Raw genomic sequence first — 21,243 nt, forward strand, 5'->3', positions numbered from 1 at the left:
CTCCCCGGGGCAGCCGCGTCTCTCGGCGCGGTGCGGCTGGAGCGGAGCAACGGGCTTGACTTCGTCTTTTTCCTGATGCCCGTCGTCTTTAGCGTGTCTGATAGCAGCCCCTGTCACGGTCTGTGCTTTAACCCGGATATTTTTGGAGCCTCGAGCAGACTTCTTGGCGTACGTCTGGGCTGCGGGTTCCTGAAGAACGGTCCTGAACCTTTTGGGGAGCCTGGGCTTTCCATCGGAAGCGTGTCCTGACCTGGAGATCGTCTTGGCCGTCGCGCGGAATGTTGCGCTTAAAAAAAAAAAAATTAAAAAAAAAAATAAATCTGTGAGAGGAGTTTTTAAAATGCTAGGGAGTAAGGGGTTAAACAATGTATTTGTAAATACCGTAACCTGAATTTCCGGACAGATCGCTCTACCTGAAGGCTGGGACAATGGAAATGACAGGGTGGGAAGAGCGCGTGCGATGGCCTTGCAAGCCTTTTATTTTGCCTGGCGTTGTAGTCTGAGCTGAGCATCTAGTCCAGACCTTACACTTTCTCTTTTACAAATTTTACAAATATAGTTTCACGTGGGTGAAAAAACTACGGAGTAAGTGGCTCTATCCTCGACTAACTGCAAAAGCTGTCACATATAATAAGTTATTGTGCCGGTGTTACAATAGTAATGGGATATTAAACCAACACATTTTGGCAGTAAGTAGCTGTAATACTTATGCCCTGTTTTGACGTCTGGAGGAGGAGGATCAGCTCAGACAGAATTTGTAGTGGGAGGGTGTGAGTGGGATGAAAAGCAAAAGCTGCTTAATCTTAATCTTCTCAAAAAGGTAACTAAAAGTAGCGCACATGGTAAAAACACATATGCTCCTCTCCCTAATGGCTTTTAATTGTAGTCTCTTAAATATTTTATGTAAACTCAGTAGTGCTGAAACATTAATTTTTATAAGATTCGGTACGTACTAAAGGAGCTCCCTGATCTGCAAAAAAGGACGTATTGAGGAGTAGCGGGGCCTCGCGTGAAGGTCTGACGACAGCAGAGCTGTAAAACTGCACTGCTGTGACTGAACCCGTGCGTCTGTACCCACGTACCTGCGCGGCGGTGTACCCCTGCTTGGGCTTCAGGCATTTTCTTGTATTGTTTCCGTTTCATAATTGTGAACTTGCTGTTCTCTAACCGCCTCCCTTTGTCTTTTGGGCTTTTTTTGGTTTAAAAAGCGGGCATCTTGGAATGAGCGCACGCAAAAAGCAATGCTTTAGGCTGTGCGAAACTACTGTCCCCCGAGAAGGTTGCTCTCCAGTGGTTTTACAACGGGGTGTGTATTTTTACATACTTACCTTCCCTCACGACCTCCTTAGACGAAAGAAGCCTTAAGTGTCCTCTGAGGTTTCTTATGTAGGTCTTTGTTCATTTTCATAATCTCATAGGAGACCTTTGAAACCAGACCTCGGCTGAATTTTTCTGGATGCTTTTTCTGCTGAAGTTGCAGATTATTTAAAAAAATTTTTTTTTTTTAGTTATAGAAGTCTTGTATCTTAAGTGTATCTGCGTATTATTGCCTGAAAGATGAACGATGAATTCATCTGGTCCCAAGTGTGGCTTTTATCTGGATTTATGGTCAGTTCTAGTTGCGTGTTCTCTTCCTCTCCCTAAGGTTTTTATTCTCTTTTAACTAATAAAAAAAAAAAAAGGCAATTAATATGCAGAAAACCACTGTGAGATGCGTGTTGCTCACAAACATAAATCAAATGAGCGTAGGAATTAAATGTTAAGCCACCTACTAACATATGCTTTATGATTTAGATTTGATTTGATGGATGGTTTATGGTGGATGCTACAAAGGAGGTGGTGGTACCTTCGCTGTTCGAGAGGGTGGAGTCTTCAAGTCTGCCTCTACCAAAATGATGAAGGTTCTCTCTCAGGGAGTGTTGGGAAGCGCACACAAACCATGCAGTTATTGCTTTAGGCGTTGAAGGAGTCATTTGGTGAAGGAAGTAGGACGGGATTAAAGAAGATGGAGTTTGCCGTAGGTAGTACGGGAAGGTTTTGGGAGTTACCGGTAGATGCGCAAGATAGTTACCGATGAGATGCACGAAAAGACAGCGTGGCAGCTCAGCTGCGCTGGCAAGCACTTGACTAGCACACAGAGATGCTGCTGGACGGCAGCCTCGAGGGTGAGGGAAGACTGGCTTAAAAAGAACCTCGGTGGTCCAAATGCTGGACAAGCAGCGTGGTTTGGGTCAAAACCGTTCAAACGGTGCGTCGCACTTGGGAAGTGTTTGACCATAGCCTTTAATCTTGACTCGCTGGGAGAGGCAGCCAGTAAGCGAGCTGTGCATTGATTCACTTTCAGGAGGTTGTATGTAAAAATACGCGTAGCTTGGGTGGTAAATTATATATAAAAATGAAAACTTAAATTGTGTATCAAAAAGGGAAGAAATGCCAAATGCCTGGGAGGAGACTTTAAATATAGATTTCATACAAGATTTCTGCTTGCATGGGTCTTAGTGTCATCATAATTTTACTGGAATTCTACTAAAATATTGCAGTACTGATAAAAAGACTGTGCTTTAAAATACATCTTTTTTTCCTTCTTTGAAATGCTTTCCAGAATGCTGTCCGTAACGAAGGCAGGCCAATGTATGGTATAAATTACACAGAAATAGAAATGGAAACAGTTGATCATAAAGCTACATATAGGATGATGATGACTGAAGGTTTATGTAGCAGCTTTCCAGAAGAATACTAGAAATGTCGTACAGACCATGACACGCTTCGTGTTCTGTTAAAGTCAGGCTGCACTTTGGTGGAACCCAAATGGGGTCCTCTTAAGCAAGCATTTGGCTTTGCAAACCATTTAGGGCAGAAGGCTTTGGAAATTTTACTGTCTAAAAATTGTAGCGGAGGATACGTGAGTCTTGACTTACGTCTGTGCGGGAGCACGTGAGCTTTGCCCATGTGGTTTGCTTTGTGGCATCGGGTTTAGGTTAGAATTCAAAGTTAATGACTTTGTTTGTCTTGAAAATGTTAGGAGGTGGTCTCTCCTTACAGCTGGGTGAGGCGTTTTCTTGCTCAGTGAAGAAATAAAGAGTGGGAAGGTGTACTGTGACAATCAGTGCTTAATGATTCTTTTTAAAAAATCAGATAACGTCGTTTTACTGTGTCCAGGTAATGCCTGAATCGTAAATGTAACGGTTCATCCTCAGCAGCAAAAAAGAGCATTTTTTTTTCATTGTGCAAGATGACAATAGGAACGTTTGCCAGGAGGGCTACAGAGGTGGATGGTAAGTGTGTGATTCTGCACTAAGTGGTTCTGATGGCAGGCAAAGGATTCAGAGCAAGATTGACAGGCTATTTCGTACTGATTAGAGAGGTAAACTGGGCATTGAAAAGCTAGGTAGCTGGCATATTTCTTAAAAATAACCGATTTTTTGGAACCTGCAATAATTAGGCTTATTTGTTTGTGCCGCATGGTAAAGACATTGTTCAGAGATGCTGTTTGGAAACACGAGTCAGTGACTGTTTTCCAGCTGTTTCATCCATAGTTTCTACAGCCACCTTAAACTTTTTCCTGTACCCAGAATTAAGGCAGTTCCCCCTGGAAAGTTGTCACATTATTTATGGCTTCCCTTGTGAAAATAAAAAAAATAAACACCATAACTTTGTCTCAGTGTCTGCTATGATAAATTCCACAACTACTTATGTAGTGGAAGATACCATACTATGTTTTCCTAATGCTGATAGCCTCTGGTGATAAAAAGGGAGGCCCCGTGAATACCTGGTACTCTGTTGTTAATGATTGTTTTAAAAGGACGAGGCGATGCTGACGCTGGATCTTGCACTTTGCCGTGTTTTTCCTGCTTTGCTCATCTTCCTCACCCCTACGGTTATGATGTTGGTTTACTGACTGCCCCTGAAGTAGAAGTCTGAACGCAAGCTTGCGTTTCTGTCTAGGAAGACTTTCGGGTACCTTCGCGAGGAGCTTCTGTTGGGCCAATAAATTGGGAAGACAACTTCGTGGAACTAAGTGACAAAAATGTGGGCCACGGACCTTTCAAATGAAATGCTAGGACATCGTGTTTAATGCCAGCGCTGTTCACATAAACCTATTTTTATTTTTCCTTTCGAAGACATAACTCGCCTGCTTGCACCTTTGCATCCAGGTTGCCTCTAACCGTAAGATGGCGTGTTTCTAGGGGTTAGCTTCTGCTGCTGCCGTGAGGATCAAGGAGAAAACCAGGCATGCCCTTTTGCCAGCAGCACGGCAGTTTTCCTAGTCTGCTGCCTGTGTTATTCCCCATTCAGCTATCCAGCAAGTTGGCAGTTCCACGGAGCGTTGTGGGGAAGAAAGGGCAGCAGAAAATCTCGACTGTCTGCTAATGCACCTGTGTAATCACCATTCTGGGGTTGGATTGCAGGAAGATGACAAAATTGCTGAATAAAGTCTGTTTAGTCTTTTTTTTTTTTCCTTTTTTTTTTGTTCCTCTCCAGTATGAGCTGCCAGCAGTTGGTGCCGCAACGGGGAATAGCGTAACCCGCGGAGAGAAACAAGAGTTTTCCGTGTGGAAGACAGGGAAGAGAAGTGTCTGTCTACCTTGTAATTTTGAATCCTTGTGATTGTGTAGAGGTGGTTGAGTACGGAAGTGTTGGGTGACCTGGCGTACGACGACAGGATGGAACAGATCTCAGCAGGGCCATCATCAGGATAAAAAATATTTTGGGATGAGGGTCAAAATATGCCTTGAGCACAAGGATAGAATAGAAATGTAATCGGTAATGAAATAAACGTCAGCCCTTCCATCCCTCTTGCACAAACACTTCTAACGTCAGCTTGTTGCACCGCCATTTTTCACATGTAGAATTTAGATAATTTAGTAAAATTGTGTTTTACTTCATGGAAAGCTCTCAGTAATGGCCAAATCACCAGATGTAAAACGCTAGGTTTTAGGGTAAGGTGAAGGCGTGGCTAGCTAATGGTTTCAGGTGGAGTCGTGGGTGCGTTGCCAGGGGAACTTAGTGGGTTCAGGTTCTAGCAGTTTTCCAGAGGGTGAGGGATAAAGGACCAGCTGAAGAGGGGATAGGAGATGGGACGGTGAGTAGGCTGAGGAGCTCCGAGTAACTAAGTCAGCGAGCTCTTACGACTTAACTAGAATCTCCCCAAATCCATTCGATTTGAATACTGCGAGCAAATCAACCTAGCTGTGTGAACCCCTGAGAACTGTGGGCGTGTGACCTTCCAGCATTAGAATATATAGGTGTGCAGGCAGGTTATCAACAGACCCAGTGTGAGATCATCTGGAATTAAAGGAGTAAGGACAGATTTGGGAGCTCGGGTCCTATTCTGAAGTCCATCTAACCTGAGCGGAAGGGCAGACTTGCAGAGGAAAGAAAATACTGTCCTTCATACTACCATCATCTCAAACATTGGGTGAGATAAATCTGTCCTGGTGAGGGAAAAGTAAACATTTTCCTGCATTTATGAGCTTGCTTCACTGATCTGTTTGTTCAACTTGACTTCGCTGGTTGATCGCAGCTAGCTTTGAGTGCATCCCTGCAATGTTTGCTTTCAGAGTTAGTGCCAGAAGAAGGTATTTGCAGCAGAGTACAAGCCCTGACACTGGAGCAGAGGGGGGCAGGTCCCTGTGCAGAGGCGTGTTCAAAGGTCTGTATTGGAAATGCAGGCGGAGGGGAGCGTTACACTAGGAGAGGGAGTTGTTCAAACAATTAAAACTGTAAAAAGTAAAAGCTTAACTAAAAAAAAAAGTATAACAATTCACGCACGTTAACTGCTTTGCCTTTGTGTGCTTTTTGGAGCTGTGATGGTATCTGATCAGCCACTGGCTGCGATCTGTGTGTGATTAAGATCTATGCTCATACAATTACGAGCATATGGTACACCGTTTCAGAACTGTAAGTTTAAAATAATTACATTCTGGTGCTGTTTTTTAAGAATTACTTAATTGTCTGTATGTTCTGGAATGGTTTTGCTGCCAATTAAGATTCAGTTCTGGCCCAGAGCCATCAAAATCATCAGGTTTCTTTCAAGTTTCATAATAATGTTAAAAAAGAGTTGCTCAGTTTCCTTTAAGGAAGTCAAAGCACTTCCTTTGTTTTTGTTGTTACTTTCCCTGCAGTTCAGAGACGTGTATGAGCTGTCATTGCATAGGAAAAGGAGTAGGAATACGGTGACATTCCTGAAGTGGATGACAAAGAGTTGGGCTTGTGACAGATTTTCCTAGATATTAGAATTTTGTTTCCAGAGGGCCTCCGAAGTGACACGCTGGACCGGTGGGTTGTTACTGACTTCGGCTTTTTTCAGATTTTTACAGAGTAATGTGGACAGCTGTAGGACACTGACCTTATTTCCAACCAAAAAGAGGAAGTCAAGGCCAGGTCAAAGCACTCACTGAGAAGTTTGTCTGAATGGAAGGATCTCTTGAACGAAGGGTTTAATGGACCAAAAGAAACCAAAATTAAGGACACCTACTCCTTGAAATATTTCATGCTTTCATACATTTGCTGTTCAAACAAGTAAACCAAATGAGACCTATTATGCTGGTTTTGGCTGGGGTAGAGTTAATTTTCTTCATAGTGGCTGGTATGGGGCTGTGTTTTGGATTTGTGCTTGAAACAGTGTTGATAACACGGGGATGTTTTTGTTACTGCTGAGCAGTGCTGACACACAGTCAAGGCCGTTTCTGCTCCTCACCCCACCCCACCTGCGAGCAGGCTGGGGGGGCACAAGAAGTTGGGAGGGGACACGGCCGGGACAGCTGACCCCGACTGACCACAGGGATATCCCACACCATATGGCGTCATGCCCAGCAGATAAACTGGGGGAAGAGGGAGGAAGGGGGGGGATGTTTGGAGTAATGGCGTTTGTCTTCCCAAGTCACCGTTGGCCGTGATGGAGCCCTGCTTTCCTGGGGATGGCTGAACACCTGCCTGCCCATGGGAAGCAGTGAATGAATTCCTTGTTTTGCTTTGCTTGTGTGCGCGGCTTTTGCTTTCCCTATTAAACTGTCTTTATCTCAACCCACGAGTTTTCTCACTTTTACCCTTCCGATTCTCTCTCCCATCCCACTGGGGGTGAGTGAGCGAGCGGCTGGGTGGGGCTTGGTTGCCGGCTGGGGTGAAACCACAACACCTATAAAATCATCACAGTTGGAAAACCAAAGCCCGAAGCATGGAAACTTTCAACGATTCCTAAAAGAAATACGGAAATGAGAGAAGAGGTATTAAGCTAGCAAGGGAATCGCAGTAGTCTTTTCAGTGCTTAGGATTTGGGTATGCCATGAAGTCTGACTTCTTAAAAAGGTGAACAGTTTGTAATCCAAAGTTATTGTACTTGGAGAAGTCGGTACTCGCAGTCATTGCCAACATGCATCTCTGCTGAAGGACTGGGGTTCACAGGTTCCTGTGGGTGCAGCGTGGAGCTTTGCCTGTGTGTTTCCCTTAATGCGGAGCAGAATTCAGCAGAAGAGGTTCTCGTCTCGGCTCTGAGCCCCCCGGGGTGAAGTGATATGGCAGAGCATCAGTGACTAGCATGTATGACTAAAAGTACTAATCAAAAGAGAGAGAACGCCTGAGCTGGCAAGCGTGATTTTTGATGCTGACCGTCACTTTGTCCTCTGATCTGAACAGATGTCTGAACCTGGCACAAAGTAGAACATAACGGAGGCTACAGACAGGTTGCGATAAACATTCCGTAACTGTTTCTATGTGCAATCCTGCTTTTCCTCTTTGTTTACAGTCAGAGCTAATTTAGACTCTGTTCCTCCAGGCAGGGGCACGTCGTCTGTGTCCTGCCTGATGGGAACGCTTGGCGTTCTCTACAAATAGGCTAGTGAAGCTGGTAGGAGGGCAAATGCCTCTGCCGTCGGGATGCTGCCAGAGCCCGGGCACGAAGGCAGCAGAGTGCCTCCAAGTTGAATCTCCAAAGGGGTAAGCGTTCTGGGAAGAGGGGGAAAGGAGACTACGTTTAAAATGTTTTTATTTATTTATCTATTTATTCATTTGTAAGGGAAGGATGTGCAGGACATAGAGATTAAATTGGAGTTGCAGCTGTTCAGAACAAAATTGAGAGGGACAAAATTGTTTGAGCAAGAGCTCTGTTTGATCCCTTAGCTTTGATGAGGTGAGGGCTTGTGTTGGTTGCTTTGACAGGCTGGGCAATACCGCTGTGCCGTTTTCAGTGGCTTTTTTTAAGACCAGCTGTGCCAGTGTGAGGATTTTAGAACTGACTGGATAAGGAAGAAACTTGGAGTAGGAGAGAAGAGAAATGTAGATGTAGGTGTTTTAATGTTCTAAATACTAAAATATATTGAATTTTAGTTTACTAAAACTGTTAGTTTTTTGGGTTTCTTTTTTGTTTAAATCAGATGCTTGCTGCTAAGATGTTAAATAATTTGAAAATAAAATTATCTTATAAGTAGCTATTAGTAGTACATCAACATGTAGCTATGCTCCATTGGATAAGTGCTACTTGGAGTGGTACGTGTTGCCTTTTTTTACCATGGCTTCCCTTATCTTCCCTTACATTTTGTTGTTGTGAGGCTGCTGACCTGTTTGTACTTTCAGTCAGGTTCCGCGTTTTCTGTGGTTACTAACTTCCAGCTTAAGTCATGGGTGGGCTAACATGAGTAACATTACTGCGGGTTTTATTTAATTTTTTTCAATGATGAGCTGGTTTTACTTTTTTAGAAAGGCAGTTTTTTTACGCCAAGTGATGTGACCTATTTTTCATAAATGCTTTTAAAAAAAAAAAAAGGAATGCTTGTTTCTTTCTGATGGGAAAATGAAGAATTGTGGTTAACAATATTGCAGAGCTAGCTTCGTTACTTCGTGATGCTATGCAAAATGCAACTTCAGTGTTGCAGGAATGTACGTCCAGTTTAAATTGCCGACGTTACAGTCCGCTGCGGGGGTTTTGTGAGGGTTTCTTCAAGGTGACGATTACAAGCATGAGTAACTAAACAGGTCGTGCTGACCGGAGAATTGGTTCTGCTGAGTGTTCCCGTTTCCTCCCTGTTCTGGTGCTTGCCGTAGATCTTTGTAGCACTGGTCGATTTGGTCATAGCCACGAGATCCCAGCCACTATTTTTTCATTCCTGCAGGAAAAAAAAGCAAATCCTTTGAAGCGCCAAAGAAAAGGTTTGGCTTGCGCCACTTGCTGACACGATATTTTCTGCAATTTCCCATTCAAGAGTATGAAGTTCTTCAGCTGTCTGAGAATGTCTGGATGCTGGACTTGTGGGTTTTAGTGGATGAAGAATGTTCTGCCTGGTAGTCTGCTGCCAAATGGCTGGGGAATAATTGACAGAGCATCGCAAGTTAAAATGAAAGTAAAGGCAGAAGTCTTCATAGTAACTGTATCGGGAGCTGTCAGCTTCATTTCAGATGTCTTCAAAACAGGGTTTGTCAGAAAATAAGCCTGCGGATGTAGATGAAAGATAAAAGATGCATCAAAAAGCAATTACAATTAAAAACCCTCTTCTGCAGCGCAGAGGCATCAGACTAGTAAGTGGGTCCCTGTGTTCTTCTGTGACTTTTTCTAAAGCTGTCTATGAATGTTACTCCAAATCAGCTTTACCTTGTCCATAGGCTTTTTGCTCTCCCTCCTAGGCTCTGTAAGCTTGCTGCGAAATAGACCTCTCTCTGTCTTTGGCATATAGTTAAGTACAGACTTAATGCTGTCTTCCTTTTTGGGCAGAGTCACCACTTCTCTTTGCTGTTTCATTGCGACGGCTTTTGCTCGCTTGTATTTCAGTAGACGTTGTCATTTTGATGTACCACATCAGATAAATACAGTCGTTTTATTGAGGCAGACTTTGAAAAGTACTATTGATTATTTATGGAGACATGCTATGTTAATAAAGTAAATTCATTTAAGCTGTCATGGTGAGTCAGTGTAATAATGCACTTACGCTTCATGCTAGGTAGTAGGTTTGTATTCTAGCTGGATACGGGGTGCTTTGGAGGACGTAACGGCACCAGTCAATAGGCACAGAAGTTTGGCGGTGGTGGTTTAGTGCCATGTTTAGTGACGAGTGCTTTGAAAGCATTGATGTCAAGTTATTTTCAGGGCCCGACTTAAAATAATCAAAGAGTGTAGCTAGTCAACCCTGCAAAAAATGTCGCCTTTGTATTTTGCAGGGGAGGAGGGGGTGCCGGGGGGGAGGTTCCGTGTGGAGCTCTAGCTAGCAATGCCCAGCTAGCGCTGAACAAAAAGTAGGTTAGTCGTGTCTGCTGGGAGCGATGTGCTCCGTCTAGGCTCTTAGCAGCCATGCTGCTCTCCCAGCATTTCTAGGTAGTTACTGACTTTTCCAGTGAAATGGCCTAGAACAGAGAATGTGACTTGACCGAATTTTTCCAAGAGCCTCGCAGAGGCTTGGCTAGTCTCCTGACTCCCCGGCCTGGCCTTCAGACGTAAGGCTGTTTTTACCCTTGTGTGAGCGTGCAGTAGCCTAGCACCTTACGCTAGGACATGTTGGCGCCGTCTTGCGGGATTAGGTAAGAGCTGAGGGTGCTTTAAATGCTGTGAGTCATTCTGGCACGTTTTGATGAGTTGAGGCTTTTGGATCATGCTTAAAAGAAAAAGATAAATCCTGTGGGTAGGTAGGTGTGCTGCAAAAGGTGGCTCAGAAGTAGCCTTTTAATTGTCTGCATTTTGATATAGGATGCTTTATTAACGACTATCCTTCAGAATATCCAGACTGCTTATGTGTGTCATGCTTACAGTTAGTGTTGCCGAAATAAGTTTGGGGTTCTGTAGGTCGTCTTTATCGAGTGCTGCATTCACAGCATCATAGGATCATTTAGGTTGGAAAAGACCTTTAAGACCATCGAGTCCAACCGTTAACCTAGCACTGCCGAGTCCACCATTATGCCATGTCCCTGAGCACCACATCTACACATCTTTTAAATACCCCCAGGGATGGTGACTCCGCCACTCCCCTGGCCAGCCTGTTCCAGTGCTTGACAGCCCTTTCAGTGAAGAAATTTTTCCTAATATCCAATCTAAACCTCCCCTGGCGCAACTTGAGGCCGTTTTGGTCTTGAGCAAAAGACCTGTTCTCAGGGATGAGCATAAATCACGGCTTTTCTGGCACGCGTCAGAAGCTGCTGCCGGGAGGCTGCTGCTCCCAGGGCTGAGTTCCGCTCTTCTGCAGCGGTACGGTGCTTGCTCACCTTCAAAAGCAATAACTACTTACTTATCTCCGAAGCAAAGAACCGAGGCCCGTACCTGGAGACTAGCGAGGCGGTGTTGTCAGTTTTTGATAGAATCGACCTTTGAGTACCGAGGGCTTACAGCGCGGAGATGGCGAGGCTGGGGCATGACCTGCACTCTGGCCTGCGCACAGCGTAAATAGATAAAGATCAATATTCTCTAAATGTCATGTTAGCAGCAGATGCCCTGCCACGCTGCAGCCTCTTGCAATGTGGTAGTGTATTCTGAAGACCCAAAACGTGTTTTGCTCTGTGGTTTGTTTTTTTGATCGGTCTGCATATAAAAATAGTTTTGTAGGGAGATAAGGTTGGTTAGCTTTTTATTCCCTCCCCCCCCCCCCCCCCCCCAACCCTTTTCTAGCTTACAAATGCTCACGCCAGTGAGTGCTCACAATGCTTATTGTACTGTCTGCACGTAATACGTGCTGGCCGAGTGCTGCGTTTCCCTGGGAGTACCCCGTGTGCCAGCACGGAGGAGCAGAGCCTTCCCTACTCGGTCTTACCTACGTTCACCTGATTCCCGGCAGCTGGATGCCAAGCAGGAGCTGGTGACGAATTGTATTGACAGGCTCTTACTTAACAGTCACTCAACAGGAGCTGTTCCCATCCCTTCTTCAATTTGCAACTTCTAATTTGTTAACAGGCCAAAGTGTATTTAAAAGAAAAATCTTTCCGCCTCGTTTATAATTTCTTGAATATTGCGTTTCAAACTAAATGTTTTAAAACTTCTGATCTTGCAATTAAGGTTTAAAGCCAATTAAGCTTTTTCTCTAAAGCATTTTGCTAATATGAGGTGTGTACGATCTCCTCCTTTCTTCCAGTCTTGTAATTTTTCCTTATTTGTGGCAACTTTTTTTTCTGCAAGAGTATTAATGAGTGTAAACTGTGCACAAGACCTCTTGTTCCTGAGAGCTTTTTAATAGATTTTACCTTTTCCTCCCTGCTAAGCCTAATTTTGCTTTTTCCTGTGGTTCCCCTTCTGTTCTTCCATCTGTTTGGCTTAACTGCTTTATTCTCTCCTGTTTTGTATACGCTAATCCTCATACCTTCTACCCTTCGCAGCTTTGTTTGGTTTCAGTGGTTTGGTTCAGTTTAGTTTCAGCATACCTTTCACTGAGATGTTCCAGGATGAGCCATGATTTTGTGAAACTGAGACTGGTAAAATTGTTCCTTCTGTGTGTCTCTTTTTTTTTTTTTTTTTTCCCCCTAACTTTATTTTTATTACTGCTTGCACATGCCATTTATGGTGCTGTTGGCATTTTGGAAAAATACTGCAATAGCTCCGGTTTCTTGCTTCTCAGAGTCTCCAGTTCTTTCCGTTTTTCCACAGTTTCCAAAAGCTGTAAAGGTAATTCTCCAAGTAAAATGAGACGGAAAGACCTCAATCCTGCAAAATGCACATGCGTAATACCTTTCACTTACTGCAAGCCCCACTGCCTTCGTTTCTGGAAGATGACCACTTACGCTCTGGGTCCCATTGCTTTGTACTGTGGAAGTCACCTTGGGCCAACTTGCAGATCCCACAACTCTTCTTAAGAATAACCACAATAGATAAAATAAGAAATTCAGTGATTCGTGACACACTTTCAAATACTAATGAGAAAATTAATTGGGGGGGGGAATCTGAATTTTGAGATTGTGATCTTACATGGTTTATCAGCGCTCAGAGATAGATTAAAATCTTGCTAAGATGGTTAGTTTTTGGAGCACAGAAGAGTTTTGATAAACAAATATGTATCAATTACATGTATATGTAAGCCTTTTCATTCTCAAAAGCAGGAAAGAAGCAAGAGAGATCCCTTTCTGTGAGCAAGTAAGTGCTGGGGCAAAAAGAAGCATTGGTGGGGGGACAAAAGTTATTTTCCATCAACATGCGTGGATGTGCCGTCATAGACAGAGCTCGGTTCAAAGGATCTGGGAATCTCAGAAGATTTATTTCGAGACTAACCAATTCCCTGCAACGGTGCTAGGAAAAGGCATCTCTTGCGCGTAAGAGCAGCTGGTTGTTTAAAAACAAAAAAAAAGTGTGTGTGTGTGAGAACAACCCCCCCATCCCTCATATAGAGCCATTTTCCAATGGAGAATGGACATCTGTGAAAACAGGGCACTTCAGCAAATCCTGTGCACTTTGGGATGTCGTTTTGCAAGGAAAAGTGTGTTTTTTACTAACGGTGCATGCTGCTTGTTTGGGTATTTTCAGGAGAGGGCTGGGGTTTTTTGTCTTTTTTTTTTTTTAACTTTTGCAATGAGTTATTTGAGTTTTGAAGTTTTATTAAATAGTATTGATTTGAAATACATTGTTCTGATCCTCATCAAAACACTTGTTTAAAAATAGTTACACAGAATTATTCCAAGTATTAATCTTAAGTCAATATACTTTTCCATTTTCTGTGTAGTGGTATGGGTAATTTTTCTTACTCTTTCTTCTCTTAAATAAGAATTGTGAACTTTGTATCAGTAAAAGGGCTACCAGTATAGAGAAACTAACTTTTAACCTATATTTAAAAGTCTGTGTGTACCTTTTTAACATGTTACGGGATTGTTTTGTTCTAGGGATGATTTACCAAATTGCTGTTGAGAGCCCTTAAGTAATAATATTCTTCTTGTGATTTGCTTTGCACAGGGGCAAGAGACTTTTGTTAAAGAACTGTTGACAATGTTACAACATGAGCATTAACCTCGTGTTAGCAGGAGAAAACTTAATTTTATGGGAAATGGCAATTGTTTTAACTTCCTTGAAAGTTCTGTCTTGTGGAAATATAGTTAGTCTCGTAACTAGGGTGTAGACAACTTATTGGTACTGTTGTTGCCAATTTGAATTGCCTCATGTGCTTGCCTTTAAGAAATAACTTGACACCGTCAAAAGGATAGTTGAATTTTCTTTGCTATAGCTGATGCTTCCACATCTGAAATATATTTGCCAATGTTTTGTTGTTTGCAGGAACCGTTGATATATGATGAAACCATGAAGAGAAAGCAGAAGGAATAATAATGCTTTTCCGAAACCGTTTTCTGTTCTTGCTGGCTTTGGCAGCCTTATTAGCCTTTTTGAGCCTCAGTCTACAATTCTGTAAGTGTCCTCCCCTTTTGTTTTCTGTATATAGTGGTCTATAGGTGTGTTTGAAAATGCTTACATGTTGTTTAAGCATTCTTTTTGCATTTAAATATTTGTTGTTGTGTTGTGTTTTGTTTTTTCAAAAATAAGAAAATAAATGTAAGAATAAAAATAGTTTTGTGTGCCATATAGGAATCTATATAATCTAGAGACTTTTCAAATCAGGCTATCTCAGAAAGAAATCGTAATTTTGTAGTGCAATTAAGTAATTGAATGTGATTGAATCCTTCCATGAAGGTGACTGAAGCCTTCCATGAAAGTAGACAAGACACATTTGAGTAAAAACTGCTGCAATTCCTATTTTACACTGCATGAGACCAGAGGGGATTGAGAAAACTGCTGTGAGAGGGTTGAGTGTTGGAACTTCTCCTTATTTGTACCCTCACATGAGAAAACTTTGAACAGTTGAATTGGCTCGTCACAAGTGACCGGTTTGCTTAAGAAAAGATAAATTATGTTGTGCTTCAGATCAATTAATCATGGGTCGATCCGGAGGGCCGTCATTTACTGATGACGGAGCGGGAGGGTGGTGCTGGATGCCGGTCAGTGTACGTTGACAAATGAGCATCGTGCCGTATGGCTGCTTACCACCTAGTTCATGAGTGATAACATTTGCTAGGTAAAGGGATGTTGTGTGTAAACCTAATATGTACTAATACATGCCGATGTAATTAGTTGCTGTTGGAAGGCAAGGAAAAATGCATATCCATAGTATAGGATAACATTGGTCGTCGTCGTCGTTATTGTCTTGCATCGTGTTCTAATATAAGAGTGTGGTCCTTCTGGTCTATGCTTTTTTTGCATAGTGTAGAAAACCAAAACAACCCCGAACCCAGAGGATTACTTTAGATTTAGAAAGTGTCTTTTGCATATGATGGACAACTTAATAAAAAAAAAAGGGGGGGGGGAAGGGGAAAGAAACTTTGTGGTTTTATGTTATTATTTCTTGTGTGTTTAAACTGATCTGCAGGTAATACAGGGAGCTGTGGCTCCCAATTGCTTTTTCAGCCTCCTGTGGGTACCTGCCGGTGGGTCTGATTGCAGCTTGTTTTGCCCATTAGGCTTTTTATGGCTCTGCCCTTGATGTTGCGTGGTTGGTTACGAATTGTGCAGAGGGTGAAGGTCCTAGAGGAACTTCAGCTGAAATGTGAAACGGAATTGTTAACAAAAATGAGCTTTATTTAGAGATGAGGAGGTAGGCATATAGGAGAGTGAATCACATTTAATCAAAAGAGGAAGTTATTTTCCACTTAATTAGAACTTAACATTTGTGCAAGAGGAGTTCCCGGAGATAAAGGTGTTTGAGGGGTGCTTTAAAAAGCACTGAAGTTACAGCAAGCAACCATCATGAAGCTTAGTGCCAATACCAAGATACATATAGAGATTTTTACGTAATGAGAACTGCAATACAGGCTAGCAGGAACTGAGTAGTGTGTGACGTACAGGTCTTACACTGATATTTTAACTTCTACCAGCTTCAGCTTGTAGAGGGATTAGTTCAGACTTGGAACAAAGACCTTCCCCAAGCAAAGACAAAACTCTCTTCTTCTATCACCGTGTAACACCATTTTGGAAACCAGATGGAGTTTGGAGAATTTAAAAACCAAGCCAAAGTCTTAAAGCCAAAACAAATTTTTCCCCTTCAACCCCAAAACAACCCACTACCTGCTAAGTTATATTAGAGTCTGCAAGCGCTGGGTGAGCTGCTTTCAAATTAAACATAGCTGTAAATCTTTAGTCTTCTCCAAATTATAGTTCCTGACTAGTTCAATGTTCAACTAAGGAAACGCTTGATTCTGAACTTGAGCTTTTAATGAAATGGGCATGCAAATATTTAAGGAAATGCTTGCAATACGGTGTATATAATGGAAGCACAGTTTCAGTACTGTCTTAGAGCAGGCTTTGGTCAGTCTCCATGACTAATATGAAGACATAAAATTGCTATTTTGATAAAAGTGGACCAAGTGCTGACTCAATAAGGCAGTAACCCCCACCTGAGAAATTTCAGAATGTCCTTCAGAGGACATCTGTCAGCCCCTCTGATGCTGCATGATAGGGAGCACTTCACTGCAATAGAGCATTGAGGGACAGAAAATCTAAGTGTCTAGCTCCACGGGACATGGAGAATGGTCTGTCGGTATGTTAGTCTCCTTATGAGTAGTTTGGAGTTTATTGGTTTGTTTGTTTGTTTTTTTTTTTTTGAAAACCAGCAAAATTCCAATTACTGTATGTATTTTTAGGGATGAGCGTTCTTTAACTGTGGATTTAAATACAGACTCTGTTTGTTGTAGCACTATATACTCAGTAGATCTGTATTTACTATTTGTTTCCTATTGGCACGTTGAAGGTCCTTCCTTGCACTGAATCTGTTGCTCTTACGACATGACACAGTTCAGAGGCATGTATCCCTCATGATTTGATTCTCACTGCCGCACAAAGTGGGTAGTAGTGTAGTCTTGTTTCATGTATACAACTTGTTTCTGGCAGCAATGTGCTGCTTTTCTTTTTCATCAAACTGTAAAACTTGGTTTCCAAATTTTGATCCCTTCCGAGCTGCCTGGAGAAAAATTTTGGTTATGCTGCTTTATAATTTGTGTCAGATCATGGAATGAAAATGAGAGTTTATACATGTAGAGTCAGGAAAATGCCCAAGCCACTGATTTTTTTTTTTTTTTTTTTTTTTTTTGAAGGGACTTAGCTCCTGAAGCGTTTGGCGTGGAAACGGATGTTTTCTGCTGTTGTGAGATTGTGATTCTCTGTCAGCAAGCAGCGCACAGCTTTGTGGAGGAGGGCTGGTCGTTTTAAAACATACTACTGCTTTTCTAAGCAGTGAATGTTGAAGATGTCTCTTCCTTTCTGTGCTAAATTTGTTTAGAAAAGTGAAACAGTAACATTAAATGCATAATTACATAAATGGTACATATCTTCCTTTTTTAAACTTCTGCTTTAGGGCAGAGCATCGCTCCCGTAAATGCTTGATATTTTATCCCCTCTTGTCCACACCTGGAACAGCGGCGATTTGAAGCCAGACTTGTGAGTTGTAGCTGACTCTGAAGTGAAGGGCGTACTGAAGGCCAAGTTCAGCTGGTTTTCCGTAGGTTCTGACTCAGTATTAGAAACAGCCGACACTGGGATGGCTGACAAGATTAGTCTGTCCCATGCCTGAGCCGTGAGGGTTCAGGAATGGCTTGCAGCAGTTTGCAGCCCAGTCAAGCAGAAATCGATGCTGGTTTACTTTAACAGGCTGTGCTGTGAAGGGTCTGGAACAGCTTTACGAGCAGTGATTTCTGCAGCCACGATGAAGTAGAGGTGATGGGTGTCCTAAGTGTCAGCAGTCCTAGTGCAAGTCCGTCCTTCCTTGTAAGACAAAGTCCCAAGGCAATCGTTTTGGAGCTAACAGTTGTCACACCTCGGGTTTAGACACGAGGAGAGAAACGTTGGGGAAAACGACCGGTAGTGGACCTCAGAGTCTTCAGTATTGGTAGGCGGGGGATGGAACCAGGATCGATAGAAAACTTGGTCCTCTTCTGATGTTTGTTCTTGGTCCCTCTCTCTTTTATTGTGGTTTCTGAGTTCTGGTCTAAACTAGTCTGCTTTCCTGTTTGTTTGTTGTTTGTTCCCCTCCCCAAGGCTGGTGCCCTACACAGATACTAATGCTGCTTAACTTACGGGCTAAATCATTGAGAAAGCTTCCCCCAAAATCTCTCTTGACAGCAACCAGCAGCTCTGAGTGCTTAAAAATGTTCTGTCCCACCAGCAGTTGCAGTGGATAGACACGGAGCAGTTGGCGAGGATCACTTTTACACGAGCAGAAGCTACCCTCTGCCCTGTGTCTGCAGTGCCACGGTACCGGGGACGCGGAAGGCAGCTCTGTGGAGCAGCCGGTTCACGTTTGTCAAGGGCTGCGTGCTGGATCGGCTTGCCGGATCAAATGCCAGATCTGACTTTTCTCCTTGGTTCGGCTGACATTTCTTCACTTCCCTGTCCTGATGAGAAGGGAGTCACATAAGCAGACTGCACTTTGCCCAACAGTTGGAGAAAGGACTTTTTTGAACTGTATTATTCATTCTTCAAGGTGATGTAGGTGCTGTGGATCGCACAAGATGCCTGCCTTCCCGCCGCCTGAGTCCTCTGTCACATAGGTTTTGGGCGATGAGGGACTTGAACAGTTCTGTTCTTTACGCTCTCGTATAGGAACAAAAGGCACGGGGTCCGAGTACGGTCTTTACGTATGCTGCTACCCACTGCATCGGGTGGGTAGCAGCATGCTCCCGCTGCTACATAAATACCTCCTCAGTTTTTGTTTCTGAACTTACCTGGTGGTGAGTGCTAGGAGAATGAGATTTGAGACGTGTTTGAAAATTTACTAGAATGTTCCAGAATCTATTCATAGTTTTGCCAGGGTTGTTTGCCATTTCTAGTAGGTGCATAGAAGGCTTAAAAAGTTTATATTTGATGAAAAAGTACAAGACTTAACGGTTCTAGGCATCTTTTACATAATTGTATGGCCTGGACTTTGAAGCAAAAGACTGGGAGCCAGATGTGTTCTCAAATTCAGTTTGGCTATTAAGAAATTGTGCAGTATGAAACCTGGACCAGATCAGCAATAGGAGGAGACTCTCTTGAACGGCAAATGCCTCCAAATTTTGTACGTGTTTTAATTTTTAAATGGCATAGAAAAATGACAGTGTTAAAAGTTAAAACTCCAAAACTGTTCCACTGCTGACTGAAAGCTTACCACGATGTCTCTGGTGGATAAATACAGTGATGAGAGTTTTTGTTTGGGAAACCCATTGGATGGGGAGACTGGTTGATGTCCAAACCAAATATGACTGGCAGCTTAAAGTTTTATTGGGAATTGTCATTGTTTCTCTCTTGTTTTATGTTTGGGGCCAGATCTATGGAAAAGAGTGGAGAAGTATTTTCCTTATAGTATTTATCACGCCACACGTGTTTTTGTTTTTCCCCTCTTTGTCTGTTTTTGTAAATGGTCATGGTTCTAAAATGATTTAAATCTTCAGTACTAGAGACAAAAGGAGAACTGGTTTTGATAGACTTTTCAGTTAGACTGTTCTAAAATGGAATTACGTTGTTATTCTCTTAAAAGACTTCAGTGTTTTTGCTCTGTCAGAAAACCTGCAGAATGGAAAAATGACCTGTGCTAGATCGTGGGCTGTATTTTTGTCGGGGCAAATCTTGTCTGTAATGCTGTCGACTAAAACTGGGCAGTTTACTTCCGCACAAACAGAGTGAATGCAAGTTGGGGTACTTTATTCTTTTTTGCCAGAGGAAAAGGTTGCAGTGGTTGAGGTCTTCCTTCCTACTCTCTGCTGTGTAAAATGCCCAGAGCGGTGCAAAGGGATTGTAAATGCAGCGGTTGCTGTAGTACAGAGACGGAGGATGGCAGCGCAGCTAGGTTCAAGCGTGTTGTAAGGGATGCGTCAGAATCTGGCTGTGGTCCTGCAGCCTCACGCTGAGGGGAGAAGGCATAATTTAGGACCCTGTCAATGTTAATTACATTGGTTAGCCCTTAGGTCAGCTCAGGAACAGGAGGTTGCAAGTATGCCTGAAGAGCGGCTTCCTTTTTTCCCCTTAAGATTGGTGTAGTACATGAGAACCCAATTACCGGGCAAGCACAGACCTTCCAGTGTATTAGAACATCTGTGACTGACTGCGGGAGCCTGAAGGTGGGTCTCCTCAGGGTGTCTCAACTATTTATCTTTGAATTACCTTGAGTAAACCAAACTGAAAGGAAATTTAAAAGCTAGCTGTTAAGACGCCATACGTAATCTCTGTAAAGTTCACTTGACAATGACTCTGGATTTTTATTTTTTTAATTGAATGCGTGTAAATAAATTATTTTTCGACAAAGGAAATACCTTTGTTTTACTTTGTTTTTTATTTTTGTTTCCATTTACTGAAAGCCTAAGGAAAGTAACAGTCAACAGAGGAGGACTAAAACTATAGTGGGAAAGCATCTCTCTTTACTAGCTATTTATCCCTGTGGCAGGCATAAATTACAGGCTTCCCTCTTGAGCCTGCCTGTTTCGGGCACCTGCAGAATCGCGGAGTCCCTGGCTCTCAGGCAGATCCTGCATATGGAGCTTCTCTTCTGGTTTGAAGTTTGTTTCCCTAAATACTTTGATACTCTGGTCAGTGCCTCAGGCCTGTCTTTCGATAAAAAGAATTTTGGTATCTGCTGCTGCTTTTTAGGACGTCGGCAGCTACCCTGGCAGGGTGCTGGTTCCCCTGTCAAGTGTGGGGAGGGGGTTTTTGGTTTGTTTTCTTTTAAATACTTCCTCTGCCTTGATGGTTCAGTCCTGGGTGTTGGTGTTTCAGCGTGTCTGGAGATGACGTTTTGCTTTTCCAGTAATAATTTCCCTCTACGTTCTGTCATCTTGTTTTGCACTGGAGGTTTTGGTTTTACCGATGAGTCATAGGAAACAGAAATCAGGATTCTCCACAAGGAAAAGTAGTAGAGTTTTATTTTATTGGCTTGAGTGCTGCGGGCAGCTCTTATTTCATGAGGACGGTGTGGGCACCATGTGCAATCCCGCCAGGACGTTGCCTGCAGGAGGCAACTGCCGTGTTGCTACGCGGCCCCCCTTGGAAACCTGCTTGCTTTAATAATCCCAGCCCCGCTGGTGTGACGGCTGCTGTTTGCATCCCTGCCTGGCGGCCCGGTACAGCTGTACAAGAGCAGCGCTGAAGCGTTCGGGGCTCAGCCCGGCATCCTTGCCGCTGCTTGCTTCGGCTCCCGCTGTAGGACGAGCGGCGGTGCAGCGGGTGCTCGGGTGGTCCGGGAGAGCGTGGGCCGGTGCCGAACGCTCGGCAAGGACTTGCGGGTGTGAACAGAGGTGGAAGCCGAGGGGGCGTAACATTCCGGTTCAGCCTTGCCGTTTGCGAAG

The 21,243-nt window shown here is 43.2% G+C and overlaps 1 protein-coding gene across 1 annotated transcript in view; it reads left to right on the forward strand.

Annotated features, from left to right (window-relative positions):
• The first annotated feature begins 14,158 nt into the window (after positions 1–14,158).
• Positions 14,159–21,243, forward strand: part of PXYLP1 (2-phosphoxylose phosphatase 1) — a 38,757-nt gene continuing 31,672 nt past the window's right edge. The window contains exon 1 of the mRNA XM_009325045.1: positions 14,159–14,290. Coding sequence (XP_009323320.1) covers positions 14,212–14,290 — 79 coding nt within the window. The 5' untranslated portion in view covers positions 14,159–14,211. The remainder of the gene's footprint in view (positions 14,291–21,243) is intronic.

The sequence above is a fragment of the Pygoscelis adeliae genome, unplaced genomic scaffold (genome assembly GCF_000699105.1).
Source record: "Pygoscelis adeliae isolate BGI_AS28 unplaced genomic scaffold, ASM69910v1 Scaffold155, whole genome shotgun sequence".
Classification (NCBI taxonomy): Eukaryota; Metazoa; Chordata; class Aves; order Sphenisciformes; family Spheniscidae; genus Pygoscelis; species Pygoscelis adeliae.